This window comes from Puma concolor, chromosome C1 (assembly GCF_028749965.1).
Source record: "Puma concolor isolate L17-30 chromosome C1, mPumCon1.1.hap2, whole genome shotgun sequence".
NCBI classification, from domain to species: Eukaryota; Metazoa; Chordata; class Mammalia; order Carnivora; family Felidae; genus Puma; species Puma concolor.
The window spans coordinates 171,860,101-171,882,883 of NC_141674.1; the positions used below are offsets into that span (position 1 = coordinate 171,860,101).

The window sequence follows — 22,783 nt, forward strand, 5'->3', positions numbered from 1 at the left end:
GGTAAATGAAGTACAGTACTATAAATTTATTTTCTCTTACGATTTTAATAACATTTGTTTCTCTTGCTTACTTTATTGTAAGAATACAGTATATAATACATATACCATATAAAATATGTTAATCAACTGTTTATCAGTCTTCTGGTCAACAGTAGGCTATTCGTCGTTAAATTTGGGGGGAGTCAAAATTTCTATGCAGATTTCTGACTACGGGGGGTGGGGTCAATGCCCTTAAACCCCATGTTGTTCAGAGTCAACAGTATATAATATATATATATACACACATACATATATGTATATTACATATATATACATACATATATATATACACACACACATATATATATATATATACACATATATTTGATAACATATTTCTAGAAAAACATACAGAAAACTGTTAACTATAGTTGCCTTTGAGGAGTAGGATTGCAGAGAACTGTTTTGACTTTCTACGTCCTGTGTGGATTGTTTAAAACTTGACCATAGCATCTGTATTAAAACATACTAACAGCCATAACATAAGCCAAAATGTGATGAGAATTAAAACAGTAGTGTTAATAAAATGAGGTGAGGCACAAATATGTTATACAATCCACATGAGCAGGAACTAGTCTAATCAATCAGTATTTTTAATCTTTCTCTAACACTCAGTGGAGTGAAACTCAGACTAGAAGATGTTTAATGACACGGTTATTCAAGAAAGGAGACTAGGAAATTGTTACAATCCAGAAAAGGAGAGAAGAAAAAGGGTGAAAGGAACTATTTAAGAAAGTATCACCTAAGATGGTCATAAAAGAACATTAAGAAGACAAAAGCATTCCACATCAGCAAACAACAAAAAAAAAGGGAATCCAGAAAAAGGAAAGGCAGAGAGTATATCAGAAAATAAGTAGTGTGGTATAATCATATATTTTCCAAGTGATGATACCCAGAACTTAATCAAATAATTTTGCCAAAACTATATCTCACAACCTCCCCTTGAACAATAATGACACATTAAAAGTTCTGAGGGGCGCCTGAGTGGCTCAGTTGGTTAAGCATCCGACTTTGGCTCAGTCATGATCTCGCTGTTCGTGTGTTCAAGCCCTGCATCAGGCTCTGTGCTGAAAGCTCAGAGTCTGGAGCCTGCTTCGGATCTGTGTCTCCCTCTCTCTGCCCCTCCCCCTCACACTCTTATCTCTCTCTCCCTCTCTCAAAAATAAACATTAAAAAAATTTTTTTTTTCAAGTTCTGAGAAACTTCATGGTAAGAAATGTGTTTAACTTAATTGTTAATGAATTATTTGCCATACCTTTTTAACCACTGGCACTTCCTCTTAGCCTCCATAATTTATTAATATCTTGCTATGCTTTGAATGTTTAAGTCTCCACAAAATTCATATATTAAAATCTTAAGCCCAAAAAGCTGATGGTATTAGGAGGTGTGGCCTTTTGAAGGTACTCAAGCCATGAGGGTGGAACTCTCAATAATTTGATTACTGCCTTCAGTAAGAGAGGCTTCAGAGAGAACATTATCCCTTTCAGTTATGTGAAAATACAATGACAAGTCTGTGACGCTTAAGAGGGGCCTCACCCAACCATGCCAGCAGCATGAATTTGGACTTCCAGACTCCAGAACCGTAAGAAACAAATTTCTGTTGCATACAAACTACCCAATCTTTGATATTTTATTGTAGCGGCCCAAACAGGCAAAGGCATATCCCAAGACTAAGAGCAGAGGCTATGTGGATCTCAGGCCAGGCAAGAAAAAGCAGTGGGGAAAATAAGGTTTCTAGAAAGAATGTCGGGATAGGAGGTTGATCCAAATAATGGCTTTCTAATGCCATGCTAAGGAGTTTGAGACTATGCTCCAGCAAGGAAAGGTTAGTAGTTCAGGTTTGTTTGTTTGTTTGTTTGTTTGTTTTTTAATATAAAGAGTGATAGGAAAAGAAACCTTTAGAAATATGACTTTAAATGTAGAAGATGGTTTAGAAAGGGAAGACTGGACTCATTTGGAAGCCACAACTGTAGTTCACAAAATAATGACAGAGCCTTAAATGGGAACCATGGCAATAAAAGGAATAGATTCAGGCATCACATTTAAGAGGTGGAGTCTGAAGGAGTTAAAAGCTCAAATCTATGGCAGGTAACATAAAATAGTTAAGTAGAATGGGGAAACAATAATGAGAGGAAGGAACTGGAGAAAAAAAATTCTAAAGGGGGCAACTGCTTATTAGCTCCAGCCAATCACTGCCATGTGGGGAAATATGTCCTAGGGTTCAGGAAGGAAGCCAGAAGTTTGGATATTTATGCAAAAATCTTTCATTTTTAAAATAATGATCAAAGAGACTGTGTTTTGTTTTGTTTTGTTTTTTAATTTAATGCAGGATAGAGCCAAGCAAATTCTATCCTTGGGCCAAACATGACCCACCAATTTGCAGACTCTAATCTGGAAGATACAGCTACTGGATGTGGAATGTGATGACAAGAAGAGTCAGAGAGCATACCCAAATTTCCCTGTGAGAATCACTGGCTGAATGGCATGGGAGGTAATAAAATGGCAATAAAAGTGTATCATGCTTTCTCCCCACCCACTCATACCTCGCATGAGAGGAATATCCTTCCTATTCCAGAGATGTTGCCAAGTACCTGTGGGTCATATAGCTGTAAATATCTAACCGTGTTTCTCAAACTTCAGTGCGAGTCAGAATCACTTGTTGGGTCCCAGCAAATTGATTTAGTAGGTCTGGGGTGGAACGCCAACAATTTACATTCTTAACAAACTCCGGTCCATGGACTACACCCTTGTCAAACTAGCACTTGGTATTAAATGCCTGGAGCTCCAGAGGGAGAATCAAGGCTAGAGATGAATATTTAAAGAAACACTGATACATAAGACTGGATACATTTTCCCAATAGGAGTGTAAAATGGTGGCTTGCAAAAGGTAAGAGACAAAAGTATTGGCAAATGAAGAAAATGAAGTTTCAATAAAAAGGAGAGCAAAAGGTAATACTACAGAGAAATCAAGTAGAATAAGAAAAAGGACCAGATTTTGAAAATGGATAGTCACTAATGACCTGTTCCAGAAAGGTTTCAGGAAAGTAACCACATTATGATGTACAAGAGTAAATAGAAAATTTGGAAGACAAAAGAGCAAATTCAAGCTAGTAAAATTTAGCAACGTGAAGAATGGTAGGGATGAATAAGAGGCAAGCTTAACAAAAAACAATAACAAGTGTTATTTTATAAGCAGTATCTGGCTTCCAGGGGGTAGGAGGTTTTTCTGGGATCAGGGAAACTGCTTGCAATGATAAGTGTAGCAAAGTCAGAGTATGACAGCACAGAGGAGAATGCAATTAAAATCACTAAACTTTATAGTCCAGAATGGATAAGGAAGTAAAACCAGGAAGTGGCTGATTAGAAAATAGAGAGAGGTCAAAGTTTCAATAAGCCAGGACAAAAAATTTAACAGGGGCAAAGGAGTGAGGAGTGGGAAAGCCATAAGACAGGACTATGATCTGAGAGTAGAGTTTCAAATTCAAGATTTTACCAGTACAGCAATTTCAGGTGATAAAGACATTCAAAGTACTGCTAAAGTAAAGGTCTTTGGAGGCAACTTGTAGGTTTGCAGATGGTGGCAAAGTCAGGGCAAAATTAGAAAATAAAGATTTATAATAAGAAAGTCAATAGAGTGATTAACCTAGCCCCATGAGACACACTGTGAGAAAACAGAGAGACATTATTAAATTTGCTCAAGTCACATAGCTAGAAAGTCCTAAAACTGAAGATTAATTCCAGATTACGCCCCAATTCAAAGCTACTTTTAATAAATTATACTGCTTTTTAAAGGTATTAAAAGAATGTGGTTGTCAGCTATGAAAGTCAAACTGCTACAAAAGTACATTAACTTCTGGATATAGGGTAAAGGAAGCACAAAGATAGGGATCTAAGACAAAAGAATTTTGGAAAATAGTTCAACTGAAAGAAGAGCTTTCTCTACTCCACTAAATAAGCCACTCGCAAGCAGATCTTTTCTTTTTTCAAATCCCCAAAAAGATTTAATAAATTCTATTTAAAGGCAAATTTGACATACATGGGTCATTAAGACTCAGCAATTTAGATTTTGGCCAATTCTGTTAAGTCATGAATCACCACTACCATATACAAAAATTCAAGTAAATAAAATCTACATAAAGGATTATGAATTTTACTTTGAAAATCTGCAAACTGTTTGGAGTTTTAACAAATTTCATTTTGTTTCGATTCTACAAACAAGAGAGTTAAAGTTAACAGTAAACAGGCACTGAACATTGGAGTGGATTAAATGCTTCTAACCAGATGATATTGTCAAAACATTATTTATTAGTAAAAAGTTAAGTAGTTAGGCTGGGTGATCTATTAAAAAACGGGAGAGGGGCGCCTGGGTGGCTTGGTCGGTTAAGCGTCTGACTTCAGCTCAGGTCATGATCTCACAGTCTGTGAGTTGGAGCCCCGCGTCAGGCTCTGTGCTGACAGCTCAGAGCCTGGAGCCTGTTTCAGATTCTGTGTCTCCCTCTCTCTCTGCCCCTCCCCTGTTCATGCTCTGTCTCTCTCTGTCTCAAAAATAAATAAACGTTAAAAAAATAAATAAATAAATAAATAAAACGGGAGAAACACACAATAAATAATTAAAAATAAAGAAAACAAGACTAGAAAATGTAAGTACATAGTAAAACAATGAACAAAAAAGATCAGGTAGAGATTTAAAAATAATTTCCTACTAAATATTTATTCACACTCTACCTCTCTCTAATACTACCAACTCAGTACTTTCATTTTTAGCTTTTTAATTTCATTTTTTAAGTACCATACAGTAAATCTGACCTTCTTTCCTTCTTTTGGTATATAGCTCTAGGAAAAAAAATTTAATGTATAGATTTGTGTAACCACCTCGCCACTGTGGTAACAGTTTCATCACCCCAAAAAACTTCCTTGTTTGCTTTTCCCAGTTCTGGCAACAACTGACCTGCTCTACAAGGCAACATATCATATAGTTTAATTTTATACTAATTTTTATTAAAAAAGCTTGCATTTTTTAAAGCATTTTTGAAGACAGACTAATAAAGTAATTCTCTAAATCATTTTACACTTTTATAAAGTTTTATATAGCTGCCTAACATTCAAAAGAAGATTATCAGGGGGTGCGTGGGTAGCTCAGTTGGTTAAGTGCCCGACTTTGGCTCAGGTCGTGATCTCACAGTGTGCTGAGGCTGAGCCCTGCATCAGGCTCTGTGCTAATAATAAGCTCAGAGCCTGGAGCCTGCTTTGGATTCTCTCTCTCTCTCTCTCTCTCTCTCTCTCTCTCTGCCCTTACCCCACTCATACTCTGTCTCTCTCTCAAAAGTAAAAATTAAAAATTAAAATAAATTAAATTAAATTAATAAATGAAATTAAAGAAGATATTGGGGCACCTGGGTGACTCAATCAGTTGAACTTCGGAATTCAGCTCTGAACCCTGTGTTGGACTCTTATGCTGACAGCTCAGAGCCTGGAGCCTGCTTTGGATTCTGTGTGTCTCTCTCTCTGCCCCTCCCCTGCTTGTCCGTGCTCTCTCTCTCTCAAAAACAAACATTTTTAAAAAATTTAAAAAGTAAATAAAATTATCAAAGGAGAAGTATTATGTAAAATACATGCATGGCTTTAATTTTCCTCAGGACGATTTTTTATTTGGGAGAATAAACTCTGGTTTTCTCAAATACAAAGAATATTTTATTTGGTATTTGATTAATTTTCTACTGTTGGAATGGCCTTTATTTTTTCAAGCTTATTAATTTATTTTGAGAGAAAGCGAGCAAGCAGGGAGGGGCAGAGAGAGAAGGAGGGAAAGACAGAGAATCCCAAGCAGGCTCTGCACTGTTAGCATAGAGCTGGATACAGGGTTCAAAGTCACAAACCATGAGATTATGACCTGAGCTGAGAACAAGAGTTGAACATTTAATTGACAGAGCCAACCCAGGCACCCCGGAAAGGCTTTTAAATGAATCATAAAGTATGACTTTAGAATAATTTTTAATTATAAGTTCAAGTACAAAGCAAATGAAAATAAATTCAAGTGGATCTAAAAGTTACCTGTCTAAATATACTTTAATATATATTTAAGATTCACTGTTGTTTCACAACATACATCCCACAAAAAATCAATGTCAAGAAGACATTAAAAACAAATTTTTTTTCAGTTGTAGGGCTCAGGTTTTCATGCAATGAATACTAGTTAGCAATAAAAAGAAACAGATTACTGATTCACTTAACATAGCTGGGTAAATCTCAAAAACATATTGAATGAAAAAAGGCAGACACAACAGTATATGCAGTGTGATTCCATTTATATGGAGTTCTAGAACAGGCAAATTTAATCTATAGTGATAGAAATCAGATTAGTTTTTGTCTGGGTTTGGGGATGGTGAGAAACTGACTACAAAGGGAGAGGGAACTTTCTGAGGTGATGGAAGTGCTCTGTGTCTTGACTGTGGTAAAGGTTACTTGGATGTATACATTTGTCAAAATCCATCAAACTGCTCATTTACATGCACAGATTTCATTGTATGTAAACTACACCACAATAAAGTTGATTTTTAGAAAGTTAACTCAAAAGTTAATTCTCCTTTAGTCTAAGTTAACATAGACTTACTTTGTATTAAATGAGTTTATAACTAATCGATAATATTCGCTAAATATTTGATCATGGGACTAAGAGTATGGTAAAAAAAACCCAAAAAACCAACTGTGACATACATCAGTCATGTACTTAAAATATCCTCTGACTGCAAGAATTTTCTGGTTCTCTTCATAAGCTAAGGAGTGCGTATATTTATGTTTGAATAATGGCTTAATTCAAGGTCTTAATACTTACAGAAAGTATCATGAGTTACTCACATGATAATCTTTTAAAGAGTGCAGCCATCTGATCTGGTTTGTCAAAGCTGGTCCTCATTTGTGTTAGCACATCAACATTCTCTACCACAAGTTTCTAAAACAAAACAAAACAAAAAGTAAGAAAGATTCTAGCTTAGGCATAGACCTCCTTGCATTAATGAGACAAGAGCATGTTTGAAATCACAATCCAGCAAGTAGGAAATACAATTCATGAAATCCAGATGCTCTATGCTATATACTTTTGTTGTTGGTTTAAAAAAAGAATCTTAAAATTATTTATATAGGATTAATGTTTTTATTCCATTTGAAATTCAAGAAGGGAGGATGGTTCAAGAAAAAGCAATAAAGATAAACAGGAGGATAAAGGATTATCTAATGCTTAGGCACAGAACAGCATCAATAATAAAAAACAGACACTGAAGTGGATATAGAGAGCAATAAATTCCAACTAAAAAAAAAAACCCAAAAAACAAAAAACTTGCTAAAGTTAAAGGCAGCCAAGGACAGCCTACAGTTCACCACTAGATGTATACAATCAGAGGGAGAGTAATTTCTGGGGTATGTACCACTTCATGGGGATTATTAATTAGACCAAGGTTTCCCACACAAATTATAAAATGGAAGTGTTAAAACTCTCTACCTTCTTTCAGAGACCACTGAGAAAAAGGAAGAGAAGAGAATGGAGGGATAAAAATAAGGGAAGGGAGTACAGACAGCTATTAAAGAACGCATAACTCTTTAAAGAAGGTTTGTCTTACAAGGTGTTTTGGAAAAGTAATTTAGTTTAGAAATCATAATTAAATATAGTCAATTGGATTCTGTAAGAGATAATGGCTTTATGTATGTGGAAAGTCTGGATGTAATATTTAAATATCCAGGGATGAAGCCTGGGCATATTTCAAAGTACATACAAATCCAAGCTTCATTCTTGGATATTTCAATTCAGCAGGCCTGGATGCAAAGATTTAACAGCAAGCGTACTGTTAAAGTGCCATGAGGGTTTGTCAAAGGCTGATGATAACTGATTCAAGGGGAATATGAAAACCTATACAGAATGTTTATAAAAATCATTTTTCCTATACTAGTATGAATTTTGTTTACGTTACTTGATATCACAGGCATACCTAGGAGATATTGCAGATTTGGTTCCGGACCACTATAATTAAGCAAATACCACAATGAAGCAAGTCAAATAACTTTTTGGCGTCCCAGTGGATACAAAAAGTTATGTTGACACTACACTGTAGTCTATAAAGTGTGCAACAGCATTATATCTAAAAAAACAATGTCCATACTTTAATTAAAAAATACTTTATTGGGGCGCCTGGGTGGCGCAGTCGGTTAAGCTCCGACTTCAGCCAGGTCACGATCTCGCGGTCCGTGAGTTCGAGTCCCGCGTCAGGCTCTGGGCTGATGGCTCAGAGCCTGGAGCCTGTTTCCGATTCTGTGTCTCCCTCTCTCTCTGCCCCTCCCCTGTTCATGCTCTGTCTCTCTCTGTCCCAAAAATAAATAAACGTTGAAAAAAAATTAAAAAAAAAAATACTTTATTGTTAGGATGGCTCAGTTGGTTGAGCATCGAACTTTGGCTCAGGTCATGATCTCACAGTTTGTGGGTTTAAGCCCTATGGCAGGCTCTGGCTGACAGCTCAGAGCCTGGAGACTGCTTCAGATTCTGTGTCTCCCTCTCTCTCTTCCTCTCCCCCACTCATACACTGTCTCTTAAAAATAAACATTAAAAAATATTTTATTACTAAAAGTGCTAACCATCATCTGAGCCTTCAGTGAGTTGTAATCACAAATCATTTTAACAAATATAGTAATAATGAAAAAGCTTGAAATATTGGGAGAATTACCAAAATGTGATACAAACATGAGCAAATGCTGTTGGAAAAATGATGCCAATATATTTGACACAAGGTTGGCCACAAACCTACAACTTGTAAAATTGCAGTATCTGCAAAGTGCAATAAAACGAGGTATTCCTGTACTTCAGATTATTTCTCTTTATGTTCCCACCTGTAGTCATATTTGTTTGCTAAACTCAACTTCTACAATCTCTGATGAAAATGCCTACTCTTTCTGGGGCTAATCCAATACCTGTTCCATGCTCAAACTTGGTTCAATCAATACACACTCAAAGTATATGCTCAACCCTGAAAGTCTTCCTGAACTCTGAACATAATACCACATATCACTGAATCATACACCACTGAATTTTAAGTGCACCATTATCTTATGGGCCATTAAGGAAAAAAAAAAAAACAAAACAAACAACCTTCACTAATTAAATTGACACAGTGTTTCTAATATACAACTTTAAGACATCTATAATTTCAGAAATACTAATATGGAATAACTGTGTTTTAGAATCAATAAATTACGGTATATGGTTTTTTAAGTTTATTTAGAGAGAAAGAGTGCAAGCGCATGGGGGGCAGGGGAGAAGGGCAGAAAGAGGAGAGACAGTAGTATATGTTTAATAGTAAAGACACTGTAATCACTTTTAAGCTCCTGTACCCGGCAATTTACAAATAACCCCATTTACCTATCCACATGAGAGGTGACATTCTAATTTCAACTGAAGAAACTAAGGCTTGGAGAAATTAAATAATCTGTCCAAAGTTAGAGAGATACTAAACAGTGGATTATGCAATCTAAATTCAGGTATGTCTGATTTAAAAATCCATGATCTCAATCCCTGAAGAAACGGTTCCCAATTTTTTGTATGTATCAGAACAATCTAGAGGACTTATTAATTAAAATATACATTGCTGGGTCTTAGTCCCACAACAGATTTTGACTGGCTCAGTTGGAGGAGAGTGCGACTCTTGATCTTAGGGTTGAGGTTCAAGCCCCATGTTGGGTATGGAGCTTACATAAATAAAACTTAAAAAAAAGAACAACTGTGCATTGTTAACAAGTTCCAAGGTAATGCTGCTGCTGCTACAAGGACCATACTTTAAGAACCATTACCCCAAAGTGGTTTGCACATTATCCCCCCCCCAAAAAAAAAAAATTTAATGATGTCTCTACTTAAAAAGTTTATACATTTTTAAATGTTCTTCTTTTCTCCCTCAATTGCATCCTGAAAGAGAGCTCTCTACACACTTAAAGCCATTGATTAATATCATTGGCAAATGGGCTGCAAGCTGGAAGTAACATTAGTGAATACAAATCAAATGAAACATATCAAGAGTACTAAAAATAAACTCGGTTTTCAGTTAATAAGAAAGTGTTAAATTCTTGGCACAATACATATTTAAATTTCCTACTTCATTTGAAAAAAAAAAAAAAGTCTTCCATGAAGAACTGGAGGAACTGATCTATAAAATGCCAAAAACGATTCTTTTGGCAGGATTAAAAGGAGATATTGACTCAATGGGCACACCACCAAATGAAACACTCCAAGAATTTTAATAGGAAAGAAGACTGGCTGTTTTCTTCTTCAGAGAGCAATGAACATATTTTACCATGAATATGCATGCACAGTGCTGACTATGTCTGACACACAATTTATTCACGACCATTAAATATAAAGCAGCTCTCCTTTTTTTCACTGACAAATTTACTCTTTGAAATAAAAGGGTCCTCAAGACATAGTATAGAAGGCAAGTTGATGCATGCTTTTTAGGACCCAAGCAGGGCTCAGAAGTTGTAGGCAGTGACATAGAAAGACTTAAACCTACACAAGAGGGTTATTACATGTCTGTATAGGGGACTGTTGCACATCCAACCTCTCACCATCTTAAGAAGTGATGCCAACAAGGACAACTCTAAATTCAGGAGCAAAAGTTGGTGGTGGGGGTGGAGGGTGTAGCAGGAGAGAAAATGACCTGAGACAGCCAACTAGAGTACTGAATCTCCTATTCCACACTCCAATGATCTCCAACAGACTTCCACTCTCCAGCTAGAGGTTATGGTTTTTGAAAAACAGTTTGTAAGAATTACTTGAAACTTTTCTCCAAAGAATATTTGTTATCTTCTGCCAAGTACTTTGGGGCACAACTCATCCAGGACCATCTTAATCCATATTTAAGACTATATATTCCTTGAACAAAGAGAGTAACACCAAAAGGGCTGGAGAACCTGGGAGGGGCAGATCATATCCAGTTCACAACTGCCCTTGGTAGGCTAATTTAGACCATCTTTTCTCCAAAAGACAACTTAAAAAGTTGGAGAGCTATATAAAGAAAGAGTCTTCTTTCAAAGAAGCTAAAAAGATAAGTAAGCTACAATCAAGGAGAAAGTGGGAACTCAGAAACATAAGCCTAGCACTGGAAGGCTTATATAATAACCCTTTGAGGTATCTGTATAAAGAGAGTGGAGGGGAATTTAAGCAGATTTCCCACTCTCCATTGCAGGTAGGCTTTGGGTTTTATTACAGACCTCCTTGCTCCACAAGACCACAAAAACTGTGTCTTAATCTTACAAATTCTTGATTAGCAAATGTCTTCAGGTCAAAAGTGGCTTCCAGTGCTAGGCTTGTGTCTGACTTCCCACTTTCTCCTCGATTTTAACCTACCTACCTTTTTTTTTAGCTTCTTTGAGAGAAGAATCTTTCTTAATATAGCTCTCTAACTTTTTAAGTTGTCTTTTGGAGGAAAAAAAATGGTCTAAATAACCTAGCCTACCAATACTTGAAGCGAAACACTAAATGTTATTTCTTCTTGTAATTTCATAAATTAGGTCATTCTAAGGGCAGTAACTTTATAGGACACTAAAAAATGCAAAACAATTATAATCACCACTGGCAGACTGACTACTTTTGGAGATTGATCTCAATGTGAGAGAATAATATACAACACACTGAACTTGTCTATATGAAACATCATTATATTATGATCATAAGATTTCTTATGTAATAAAATACAAGAATACACATGGAACTATGCCTCAGTACACAGAGGCCAGAAATAAAGTCATAAATAACACCTTCTCTAGTTCTTAATAATACACAAGTAGCTGAAATCCGATAAATTTGGACTATGTATGTATCTTTGTTAAAAGGGATCTCTTAGAAAATCATTGTAAAGTACTGTGCAATTCCAGAAAACTGAATCATTAGGACTAGCTTTGTTGTTGTTGTTTTTATTTATTTATTTATTTTTGAGAGACAGAGACAGAGCACAAGTGGGGTAGGGGCAGAGAGAGAATTGAGACACGAAATCCAAAGCAGGCTCCAGGCTCTGAGCTGTCAGCACAGAGGCTGATGCAGGGCTCAAACTCACAAACTGTGAGATCATGACCTGAACTGAAGTCGGATGCTTAACCGACTGAGCCACCCAGGTGCCCCAGAACTAGCTTTGTTTTGAAGAAATTTCAATGGTAAAGGCACAATGCTAGAAATGTAAACCTTTCATATTTATGGTTGACCATCTGAAGGAGTCTTTTGAAAAATAGTTAATCAAATCAGGATTTAAACTTGAGAAGTAAAAAGGTAAAAATAGGAAGTCCCTAAATACCAAAACATAATCATGTGATTGTTAAAAAGTCTTCCTACAAATACAACCTCCTATCATTAATAAAATATACAAGTTTTTATGAAGATAAATAAAAAGTCAGACCAAGTAAGAGAACTCACATAGAAGATTTCTAAAATGCTAAAATCAAGGAAAGACTATATGCCTACAAATTGGACAACCTGGAAGAAATGGATAAATGCCTAAAAACATATAAACTACCAAAACTGAAACAGGAAAAAATAGAAAACCTGAAAAGAAACTGCACCAACAAAAAAAAAAAAAAAAAAAAAAAACACTCCCACAAAATAAAGTCCAGGGACAGACGGCTTCACAGGCAAATTCTACCAAACATTTAAGGAAGAGTTAATACCTATTCTTCTCAAACTATTCCAAAAAACAGACAAGGAAGGAAAACTTCCAAATGCATTCTGTAAGGCCAGCACTCTGATACCAAAACCAGATAAAGATTCCACTAAAAAAGAAAACTACAGGCTAACATCCCTAATGAAAATGGACATAAAAATTCTCAATAAAATACTAGCAAACCGAATCCAACAATATATTAAAAGAATCATTCACCACGATCACGTGGGATTTACTCCTGGGTTACAAGCGTGGTTCAATATTCATAAATGAATGTGATACACCACATTAATAAAAGAAAGGATAAGAACTATATGATCCTTTCAATAGATACAGAAAAAGCATCTGACAAAGTACCACATCCACCACTCATAACAAAAACCCTCAGTAAAGTAGGGATAGAGGGAATATACTTCAACACAATAAAGACCATATACAAAAACCCCACAGCTAATGTCATCCTCAATGGGGAAAAACTGAGAGCTTTTCCTCTGCGGTCAGGTGCAAGATAAGAATGTCTACTCCCACTACTGTTAATTAACATAGTACTGTAGGTCTGAGCCATAACAATCAGACAACAAAAAGGAATAAAAGGCATCCAAATGAGCAAGGAAGAAGTAACACCTTCACTATTTGCAGACAATATGATATTCTATATAGAAAACCCAGAAGACTGCACAGAAAAAGTGCTAGAACCGATACACAAATTCAGTAAACTGACAGGATACAAAATCAAAGTATAGAAATCTGTTGCATTTCTATACACCAATAATGAAGCAACAGAAAGAGGAATTAATGAATCAATGGCATTTACAATTGCACCAAAAACAGTAAGATACCTAGGAATAAACCTAACCAAAGAGGTGAAAGAGCTGTACTCTGAAAACTATAAAACACTGATGAAAGAAACTGAAGACACAAAGAAACAGAAAGACATTCCATGCTCATGAACAAATAGTTAAAATGTCTATACTACCCAAAGCAATCTACACATTTAACACAATCCCTATCAAAATATACCAGCATTTCAGAGCTAGAACAAACAATCCTAAAATTTGTATGGAACCACAAAAGACCCCGAATAGCCAAAGCAACCTTGAAAAAGAAAAGCAAAGCAAAGCTAAGGCATCACAATTCCAGACTTCAAGTTACATCATAGAGCTGTGGCCAAACAGTATGGTATTGGCACAAAAATAGACACAAAGATCAAAGAAAAAGAATAGAAAACCCAGAAATGAACCCACAACTATATGGTCAATTAATCTTAAAAAAGTAGGAAAGAATATCCAATGGGAAAAAGACAGTCTCTTCAACAAATGGTGTTGGGAAAATTGGATAGCAACACACAAAAGAAACTGGACTAATTTCTTACACCATACCCTAAACTAAATTCAAAATAGATTACAGGGGCGCCTGGGTGGCTCAGTTGGTTGAGCGTCCGACTTCGGCCCAGGTCACGATCTCACAGTTTGTGGGTTCAAGCCCCACATCAGGCTCTGTGCTGATGGCTCAGAGCCTGGAGCCCAGAGCCTGCTTCGGATTCTGTGTCTCCCTCACTCTCTGCCCCTCCCCCGCTCACGCTCTCTCTCTCTCTCTCTCTCTCTCTCTCTCTCTCTCTCTCTCCTTCAAAAATAAACGTTAAAAAAATGCATTAAAGACATAAATATTAGACATGAAACCATTAAAATCCTACAGAAGAACACAGACAATAACCTCTTTGTCATCGGCTGTAGCAATTGTTTTCTAGATATGCCTCCTGAGGCAAGGGAAACAAAAGCAAACATAAATTACTGGGACTACATCAAAAGAAAAAGCTTCCGCACCACAAAAGAAACAATCAACAAAATTAAACGGCAACCTACTGAATGAGAGAAGATACCTGCAAATGACACATCCTATAAAGAGTTAGTATCTAAAATATATAGAACTTACAAAACTCAACACCCAAAAAACAAATAATCCAATTAAAAATGTGAAGAACAGACATTTTTCCAAAGAACACATACAGGTGGGCAACAGACACATGAAAAGATGCTCATCATCACTTATCATCAGGGAAATGCAAACCAAAACTACAATCAGATATCACTGTATACCTGTCCGAATGGCTAAAATCAAAAACACAAGAAACAACAGGTGTTGGTGAGGATGTGAAGAAAAAGGAACCCTCTTGCACTGTTTGTGGGAAGGTAAACTAGTGCAGCCACTGTGTAAATTTGGAGGTTCCTCAAAAATAGAAGCTACCTAAAAATAGAAATACCTACAATCCAGCAAATCATACTACTAAGCATTTACCCAAAGAATACAAAAATACTAATTTAAAGGGATACATGCACCCCAAAGCTTACAGCAGCATTTTCTACAATAGTCAAATTATGGAAACAGCCCAAATATCCATCGAATGATGAATGGACGGACGGACACACACACACACACACACACACACACACACACACACACACACACACACGGAATATTAGTCAACCATAAAAAAGAATGAAATCTTGCCATATGCAACAATATGGATGGAACTAGAGAGTATTATGTTAAGTGAAATATGTCAGTGAGAGAAAGACAAATACCATATGATTTCACTTATACATAGAATTTAAGACACAAAACAAATGGGGATGGGGAAAAAAAGAGAGAGACAAAGAAAGAAACAGACTCTTAACTATAGAGAACAAACTGATGGTTATCAGAGGGGAGGTGGGTGGGAGGATAGGGTTAAATGGGTAATGGGCATTAATGAGTGCACTTGTGATGAGCACAGGGTGTTGTATGTTAAGTGTTGAATCACTAAATTGTATACCTGAACTAGTATTACACTGTATGTTAACTGGAATTTAAATAAAAACTTAAAATCACAAAAATAAAATGTTAAAATCAAAAGTTTTAGAAATACAATGGTTAGTATCCTAAACCATCTTTGTTTTGGAGCGTATAGTATTTAATGAGAAACCCAAGCTAATTCACACTCATGCTTCTCAATTATTATCAACCTTAGTTCTTACACAAAAAGTTTCTTTTGTCTAGGTTTGTGAGTTAAGCTGAATATTGTCAAATATTTAAATGAGAAGTCAGCCAAGAAACAACACTCTTGAGTCAGAAAATTCAACAGCATTAAAAAAAAAAATCAACACTATTTACACTCTCATCAAAACTTTAAATTTTAATAATATTCAAGAAAAGAAATAGTCACCCAGAATACAACAGAAATGTTAAAACATAAGCTCCTCTCATTTCTTTTTTAAGAATACAGGATGTACTTGACAATATTAATACCTAAGGACAGAGCTAAGAGAGTTATGTTCATAAATAAAGTATTAGTAAAAGATTATGACAAAATCTGCACTCAAAAAAGATCTGGGGGCACCTGGGTGGCTGAGTCGGATAAGCCTCTGACTCTTGGTCTTGGCTCAGGTCATGATATTATGGTTCGTGAGATCAATCCCCTCATAGGGGCTCTGTGCTGACAGTACACAGAGGCTCTCCCTCTATCTTTCTGCTCCTCCCCTGCTTGCACACATGTCCTCTCTCTCAAAATAAATAAACATTTTAAAAAAAGATATAGAAATAATAGTATCTAACAAGATAAATTTTTAAAAGACAAACAATAAAGCAACACTTAAGTCTAAAGAAAAAAATACAAAATCAAGGATGTGGAGAGCCGTGGTTCAAGGTCAACATGTGAAAAAAAGAAAATTTATGATTGTAAGTTAACATGAAAATATTATGTTATAGGTACCAAATGTGTCAAAGCAATCTTAAATTGTACAAGTAAGTGTAGTGTCCACAATGGATAAGTGTACCTTTACTAATCAGATCTCTAGCTGAAGTTTATTCTCAGTTCAAGGCACTATTTTCTAAGAATGACACAAACAATTAAGATAGAATTTGTATAAAAGACAGAGAGATTAAACATGAATATATTTCACGTGGAGAAGAGAAAGGCAATACACTACTAAAGTTTTTAAATATGTGAAGGGTGATCTTGTTAAACGCAATCTCTGCCTCTTGACATTAGAATGAAGACCAATCAGGGGTGCCTGAGTGGCTCAGTTGGTGGACTGTCCCACTCTTGATTTTGGCTCAGGTCATGATCTTATGGTTCATGGGTTTGAGCCCCGTGTCAGGCTCTGTGCTGGCAGCATAGAACCTGCTTGGGATTCATATTCATTCTCTCTCTCTCTCTCTCTTTCCCTCCCTCCCTCCCTTTCTGCCCCTCCCCTGCTCTTTTCCTCTCTCAAAAATAAGCATAAAAAAAAAAAAAAAAGAATGAAGACACATCAAAAAATCACTACTCAGATTTACTCAACATAACTAGAGATATGCAGTAACTGAAGAGACTGCCTCATTTTCAAAAACACCAGATCATCCTCCTAGAGAAATGTAGTGTCCCTTCCTGCATTAGATAAGTGTGGGTTAGAGGACTGCTTAGATCTCTTTCATTTCTAAAAACAGCATAGCACAGGACTAGTATAAGGTCTAGGGCTAGACTGACTATGTAGGTTCAAAGTTCAAAGTTTAGTTTCACCATTTTCAAGCATGTGAGCCCAGAGAAGGTACTTAGTAGTTCTTGATCTTACTTTTTTAATTTGTAAAATAGGGGCAATACCACCAGTTTTATGTCAGGAGCTTAGAAAAGTCCTGGAACAAAGCAAAGGGTCAAAAAAGCTACCTATTTTTATTTTTGCATCCAACAGATACTTAGCAAGTACCTTCTATGTGTGGACACTGATTTAGCAAAGTTTTAAGAGGGTTTATAACTAAGTTTTTATTCTTGCGACAGTGACATAAATACATGACATGAAAGGTCACAATAAGATACACAAAAAGGTGAATAAAAAGAATAAAAAGTGATGCTTGCTGTTTTTAAAAGTGTGGTCAAGAAAGGATATTCTGATAGGGCAACATTTGAAAAACACACAAATATTATGAGAAGACAATACTTCAGTGAAAAGTATTTTGAGGTAACAACAAGCAGGCCAACCAGGCTGGAAGAGTTAAGGAGGTAAGAAAAGCAAAAGGCCAGATCCTATAGGGGCCTTCCAGTACTGTTAAGGACATCAAATCCCCTTGAACTCTCATAAATACAGATGCAGAGACCTAAATAAGCCAATCTGTACCACTACATGACAATATTCTATCCATCACATTAAATAGCAAAGAAGCACCCAAAATACTTAGTAATTCCAGAAGTACCTATTATTTAGTCTGAAATAAAAAATAGCTGGCAAAAGTGAAATTTTCTTGAATTCAAGGAAAAGAATATCTTGCCATAATTCTTCTATTATCTCATACTGAAAAGAATACAAGAAAGTGAACTGAAGATGAGAAATCTGTTACCTAAAAAATAACAGAATAGAAAAGAGATCATGTATTTACAGGGGAACGAATCTAATAAACAAGAACGATATTACTTGTGAAGAACTAAAACTGTCATTGCAAGGTTTAGCATTTAAAACTATATAAAGTATACAGTGTGTGTATTTAAAACCCACATATAAAAGTTGAATTTTATAAAAGAATTGCAGAATGTTCTTAGAGGATAATGAACATGAAAAATACCAAGTAATAATTACTCAGTGCTTATTGTGGATGAAGAACTATGCTCACTACCTAAGCATTTGATATGTATCATATAACTCTTTCAAAGTAAAAGCTTAGTGAGTTTAAACTTTGCCCAAAGTCAAAGCTCATAAGTGAGAGGACTGAAATTCAGGTCTTAAAAGCTTGAGTTCTTAACCACCGGGTAATACCACGTCTCCTTTTAGTCACAGACTCTTACATATTTTATTCATTCAGCAAAATATTTTTTACCTTGCAGGAATTGGCTTATCCTATATAACTGCTAAGTTTTCAGTAAATTGGATTACCACATTTAGACTTCAGTGCTCTATGTAAATGCAAGCTACTTATCAATGCTACCTACCATGTTCTTAAATTAAAAATGCAAGGCGCAAGTAATCACCAAAAAATTTCACAAAGGGCACAATTTAAAATATGCCTCTTGTATTCTGTTAAGTTATAAAGTTTTGGTGGTTCAAATTCAAATTCTTTCAAAAACTAGATAGTTATTATATACAGACTCATTCAATATAAATCACCTTAGAGCTGGGATATTTCTAAAAGACTTTAAAAAAGTCATTTAAAAGGCTGTTGCTTCAGCCCTTTTACATCTTAACAAAATGTTAAGCATTCTAAAGAAATTTTTTATCTACCTTAAAGGGTGTAAGATAATTTAAAAGATTACTTAGTGATAAAAAAACAATGAGCCCAGGGGCACCTGGCTGGCTCAGTTGGCAGAGCATGCAAATCTTGATCTCAGAGTCTGTTGAATTCCAGCCCCACATGTGGCATAGAGATTACTTTAAAAAAACCAACAACAACCCAGTGAGCCTAATAATGTTTGCAACATAAACTGTGGGAAATAATACATTCAAACTACAAATTTAATTTTTTTTTTCAACGTTTATTTATTTTTGGGACAGAGAGAGACAGAGCATGAACGGGGGAGGGGCAGAGAGAGAGAGGGAGACACAGAATTGGAAACAGGCTCCAGGCTCTGAGCCATCAGCCCAGAGCCCGATGCGGGGCTCGCACTCACGGACCACGAGATTGTGACCTGGCTGAAGTCGGACGCTTAACCGACTGCGCCACCCAGGCGCCCCTCAAACTACAAATTTAAACAAATGACTTTGGCTGGAATTTTGAACAGTCCTTCAAAGAAAAGCATTATGGTACTATAGAATCAAGACTTGACCAAACATCAAGAAATCTGACTTTCAATCTCCTTTAGCAAGTCATTTCACCTCTCTAGGCTTTCAGGTTTTTCATCCATAAAAGAGAGAGTATTAAATGACAATGCAATTGAAAGGCCATCGTAGCTCTATAATTTCATTTACATGAGAATTTTCATGTTGGGTTAAGGTAATTAACAAAATAGACTTGTTCATATTCTTGAAATGTTTTTTCAGGAATCAATGTTTCAAAGCTAAAACTGATAAAGACTGTATTACCTTAAGTTCAGCAACTTGTGATGAGATATGCCACATAAGGCTCTCACTTAGGAACTTCATACCGTATGGGCCTAGTAGTTCTGATAACGACCTCATTTCTGAAAGGAAATGTAATTAATTTTACACTCTGATAGAGCAAATACTTTAAGAAAATGAATATTAACATTTTGGAATGTTCCATCATAGAAGCAAATTATTAATGCAAAAATCTCTAGTCTCTAGAATAAAAAGGAACACAAATGCAAAGGTAAGTCTAAGATATAATGTATGATTATGCATTGAATGAACATAACTGAATGAAAATAGTTGTAACAATGAAAAGGCAAAAGAATCAAGGTTTCTTCACTCCATTAAACATGTCATAGATTTTATTCACCTGATATGTCAGAATATTCCTCTGCATTGAATGTTAATTCATTTTCTGTAGGTAAGTTCACAAATGCTTTCATTGCAGGGAAATAAGCTATATGACCATTGCTGACTTGTCTTAACAAAGTTTCCAAATACCTAGGAAGAAAAAGTAAATTTATAACTGGGAGAAATTAATTCAAAGTTTATGGTATTATTCAAATTATGGTATACATTCCTGCATTAAGATGACTGATGACACAAATGAGCACTCACTGATAAAAAATAACTTTCCTAAGCATTTCACCACAAAGAAACTTTGTATCAATCCAAATTTCTAAATGTGCTCCTTACCAATTTGTGTATAGACTTGTAATGGTTGGTTCTCCATGACTGTCTAAATGTTGTGTTTGCTGAAGAAGAACATTATTAAACACTCTTGTAATATCAATTTGCACATAGTTTTCTATCGACTGTAGTACAGTCATGTATGCTCTTACACTTGTTAGAAGCTCTGATGGTTTTGCAATTTCCTGTGTGGCTTGATTATACATAGTCATTCCAACAATTGACCTGGGTAAGGGAGGGAATAAGAAATGAACTTTTCCATTTATGTACATAGGCCATTCAACCTACTGATCTCTAATATTAAGTATGCAATAAAATTAATTTTAACATACTAATTGTTACAAAGTAATGAAATTATTATCTTCCCAAGAAACCATCTTAAAAAAGAATGAACACCCAAAAGCTACAATAAGGTAGAATTAGGATTTTAAAAATTCTAAGGACATCAATAATAACAATGAATTAAGGATAAAGAGGGTCTTAAAAAATTCCTTTAATAGGACTCACTGTCTCTAGCAAGCACACTGGACTATTTAATCCATAGCTCAAACTCATCTGGCACAGTTATGTGCTAATATTTTCTTAGGCTTTATATCAATCACCCTCATGTTTAAAACCTTGCAATGTATCAAAAATAAATAAAAACATTTAAAAAATTTAAAAAAATAAAAAAATAAAAAAAATAAACCCCTGCAATGTAGTTACTACCACCACCACTTCACAGGTAAAAAGAAACTAAGGCTCAGAACTGAAGTCAACTGAATACAGTCACTTTGTTTGGAAGTAGTGTGCCTAGGCTTTGAACCCACAACTGCCTTAGTGCTGCCCTTCAACAAAATGCATGACAGTTAAAACAAGGCAACAAACAAAAAACTTTATTGTTCTTTAATTGTTCACAGCACGTGAAACACAGTTCTGTTAGGTTTATATCCCAATAAACTATAAAAGCCTAAAAAGAAACACAGATTTTGAAAATACTTTCCCTTCTGATCTTTTCCTACATTGGCCACCCCTATTTTACCATCTTTAAAACTCCTTGAGCATTGGATTTATAAAGATCTTAGACTTATTTATTTGTAAGGATAAATCCTTAAAGACAATGACAAACCCCATCGATAGAAAACAATCCCAGAAAACAAGGATTCAAGGCAATAATTGCTATCCTTGTATATAACCCCTAAAGTCCTAAGATTGTGCTCAAGTGATCAGTAAAACCCAACCAACTAACACAGCTATTTGTTTTGGCAAAAAAATCTTTCCCCGTAAACAAGTTTACAGCTTTGCCTTGATCCTGATCACTAAGTGGATGTTTTGTTACAAGAACATGTTTCTCTGTGGAGAACATACTTACAGAAGGAAAACAAGGGAGCTGAAAAGTGAGCTCTATCTTCCACCCACAACTCTACCACCCCGCTGACTAGAGAATAATAAATACCAGAAGCTGTAATGTCCATTTCGTCTAAATACTATTCTGGGTTTCACTGTGAGGTTGCCTACCTTACTAATTTAGGATAGTAAAAGACAGTCTTTGTTTAACACCTGACTAGGCAAGTGATGACTTAACACACAATTTAGTGCCCACTTATACATTCTCTTATTTTGTTCTCTAATTGTTAAAGTCTTCTCACAAACTATAGCTCTCAGCTTTATACTGTTTTATTACTACTCACAGAACTTAACACACTGTCAAGCACATGGCGCAGATACTACTTGTTAATGGCTACAAACCTTTGAAAAAAATCTTTGGCTAAATTTTGGTTTATAAAGTGTTTTAAGGCCTTCAGGAAAAACTTCTCAAATTAATCAATATTTTCTTTAACAAGTATGTAACTTTAGAAACATATATAAGACTTATAAAACTCTAATTAAGATTGAGTGCCTCAAGAGTCTAGAATTCTACTGGCCTAACAGCATACATTTGAATTCAGAAAAAACAAGAGTTGGGGCACCTGGGTAGCTCAGTCAGTTAAGTGTCCGACTTCGGCTCAGGTCATGATCTTGCAATTTGTAAGTTCAAGCCTCGCATGGGGCTCTGTACTAACAGCTCAGAGCCTAGAGCCTGCTTCGGATTCTGTGTCTCCCTCTCTCTCTGCCCCTCCCCCACTCATGTTCTGTCTCTATTTCTCTGTCTCAAAAATAAACAAATGTTAAAAGAAATCTTTAAAAAAGATTAAAAAAAAAAGAAAAAACAAGTGTTTATCTAGTCCTGATATTTTCAAACATTTGACTGGACCAACTATAAGATATGTAGTTAGCATCACAACTCAGTACATATATACATATACATAGCGAAGAGTTTCATGAAGCAATATTTATATTTACTACATACAGTGCACTGGTTCTTTA

At 35.6% G+C, this 22,783-nt stretch overlaps 1 protein-coding gene across 4 annotated transcripts in view; it reads right to left on the reverse strand.

Moving 5' to 3' along the window:
- NCKAP1 (NCK associated protein 1) overlaps positions 1 to 22,783 on the reverse strand; it is a 109,454-nt gene that overhangs the window by 11,194 nt on the left and 75,477 nt on the right. For all 4 annotated transcript variants that reach the window (XM_086719101.1, XM_025912573.2, XM_086719100.1 and 1 more), the window contains 4 exons: positions 20,444 to 20,662; positions 20,118 to 20,248; positions 19,742 to 19,839; positions 6,895 to 6,988 (listed from right to left, as the gene is read on the reverse strand). In XM_086719101.1, the coding sequence (XP_086575227.1) occupies positions 6,895 to 6,988; positions 19,742 to 19,839; positions 20,118 to 20,248; positions 20,444 to 20,662 (542 nt within the window). The remainder of the gene's footprint in view (positions 1 to 6,894; positions 6,989 to 19,741; positions 19,840 to 20,117; positions 20,249 to 20,443; positions 20,663 to 22,783) is intronic.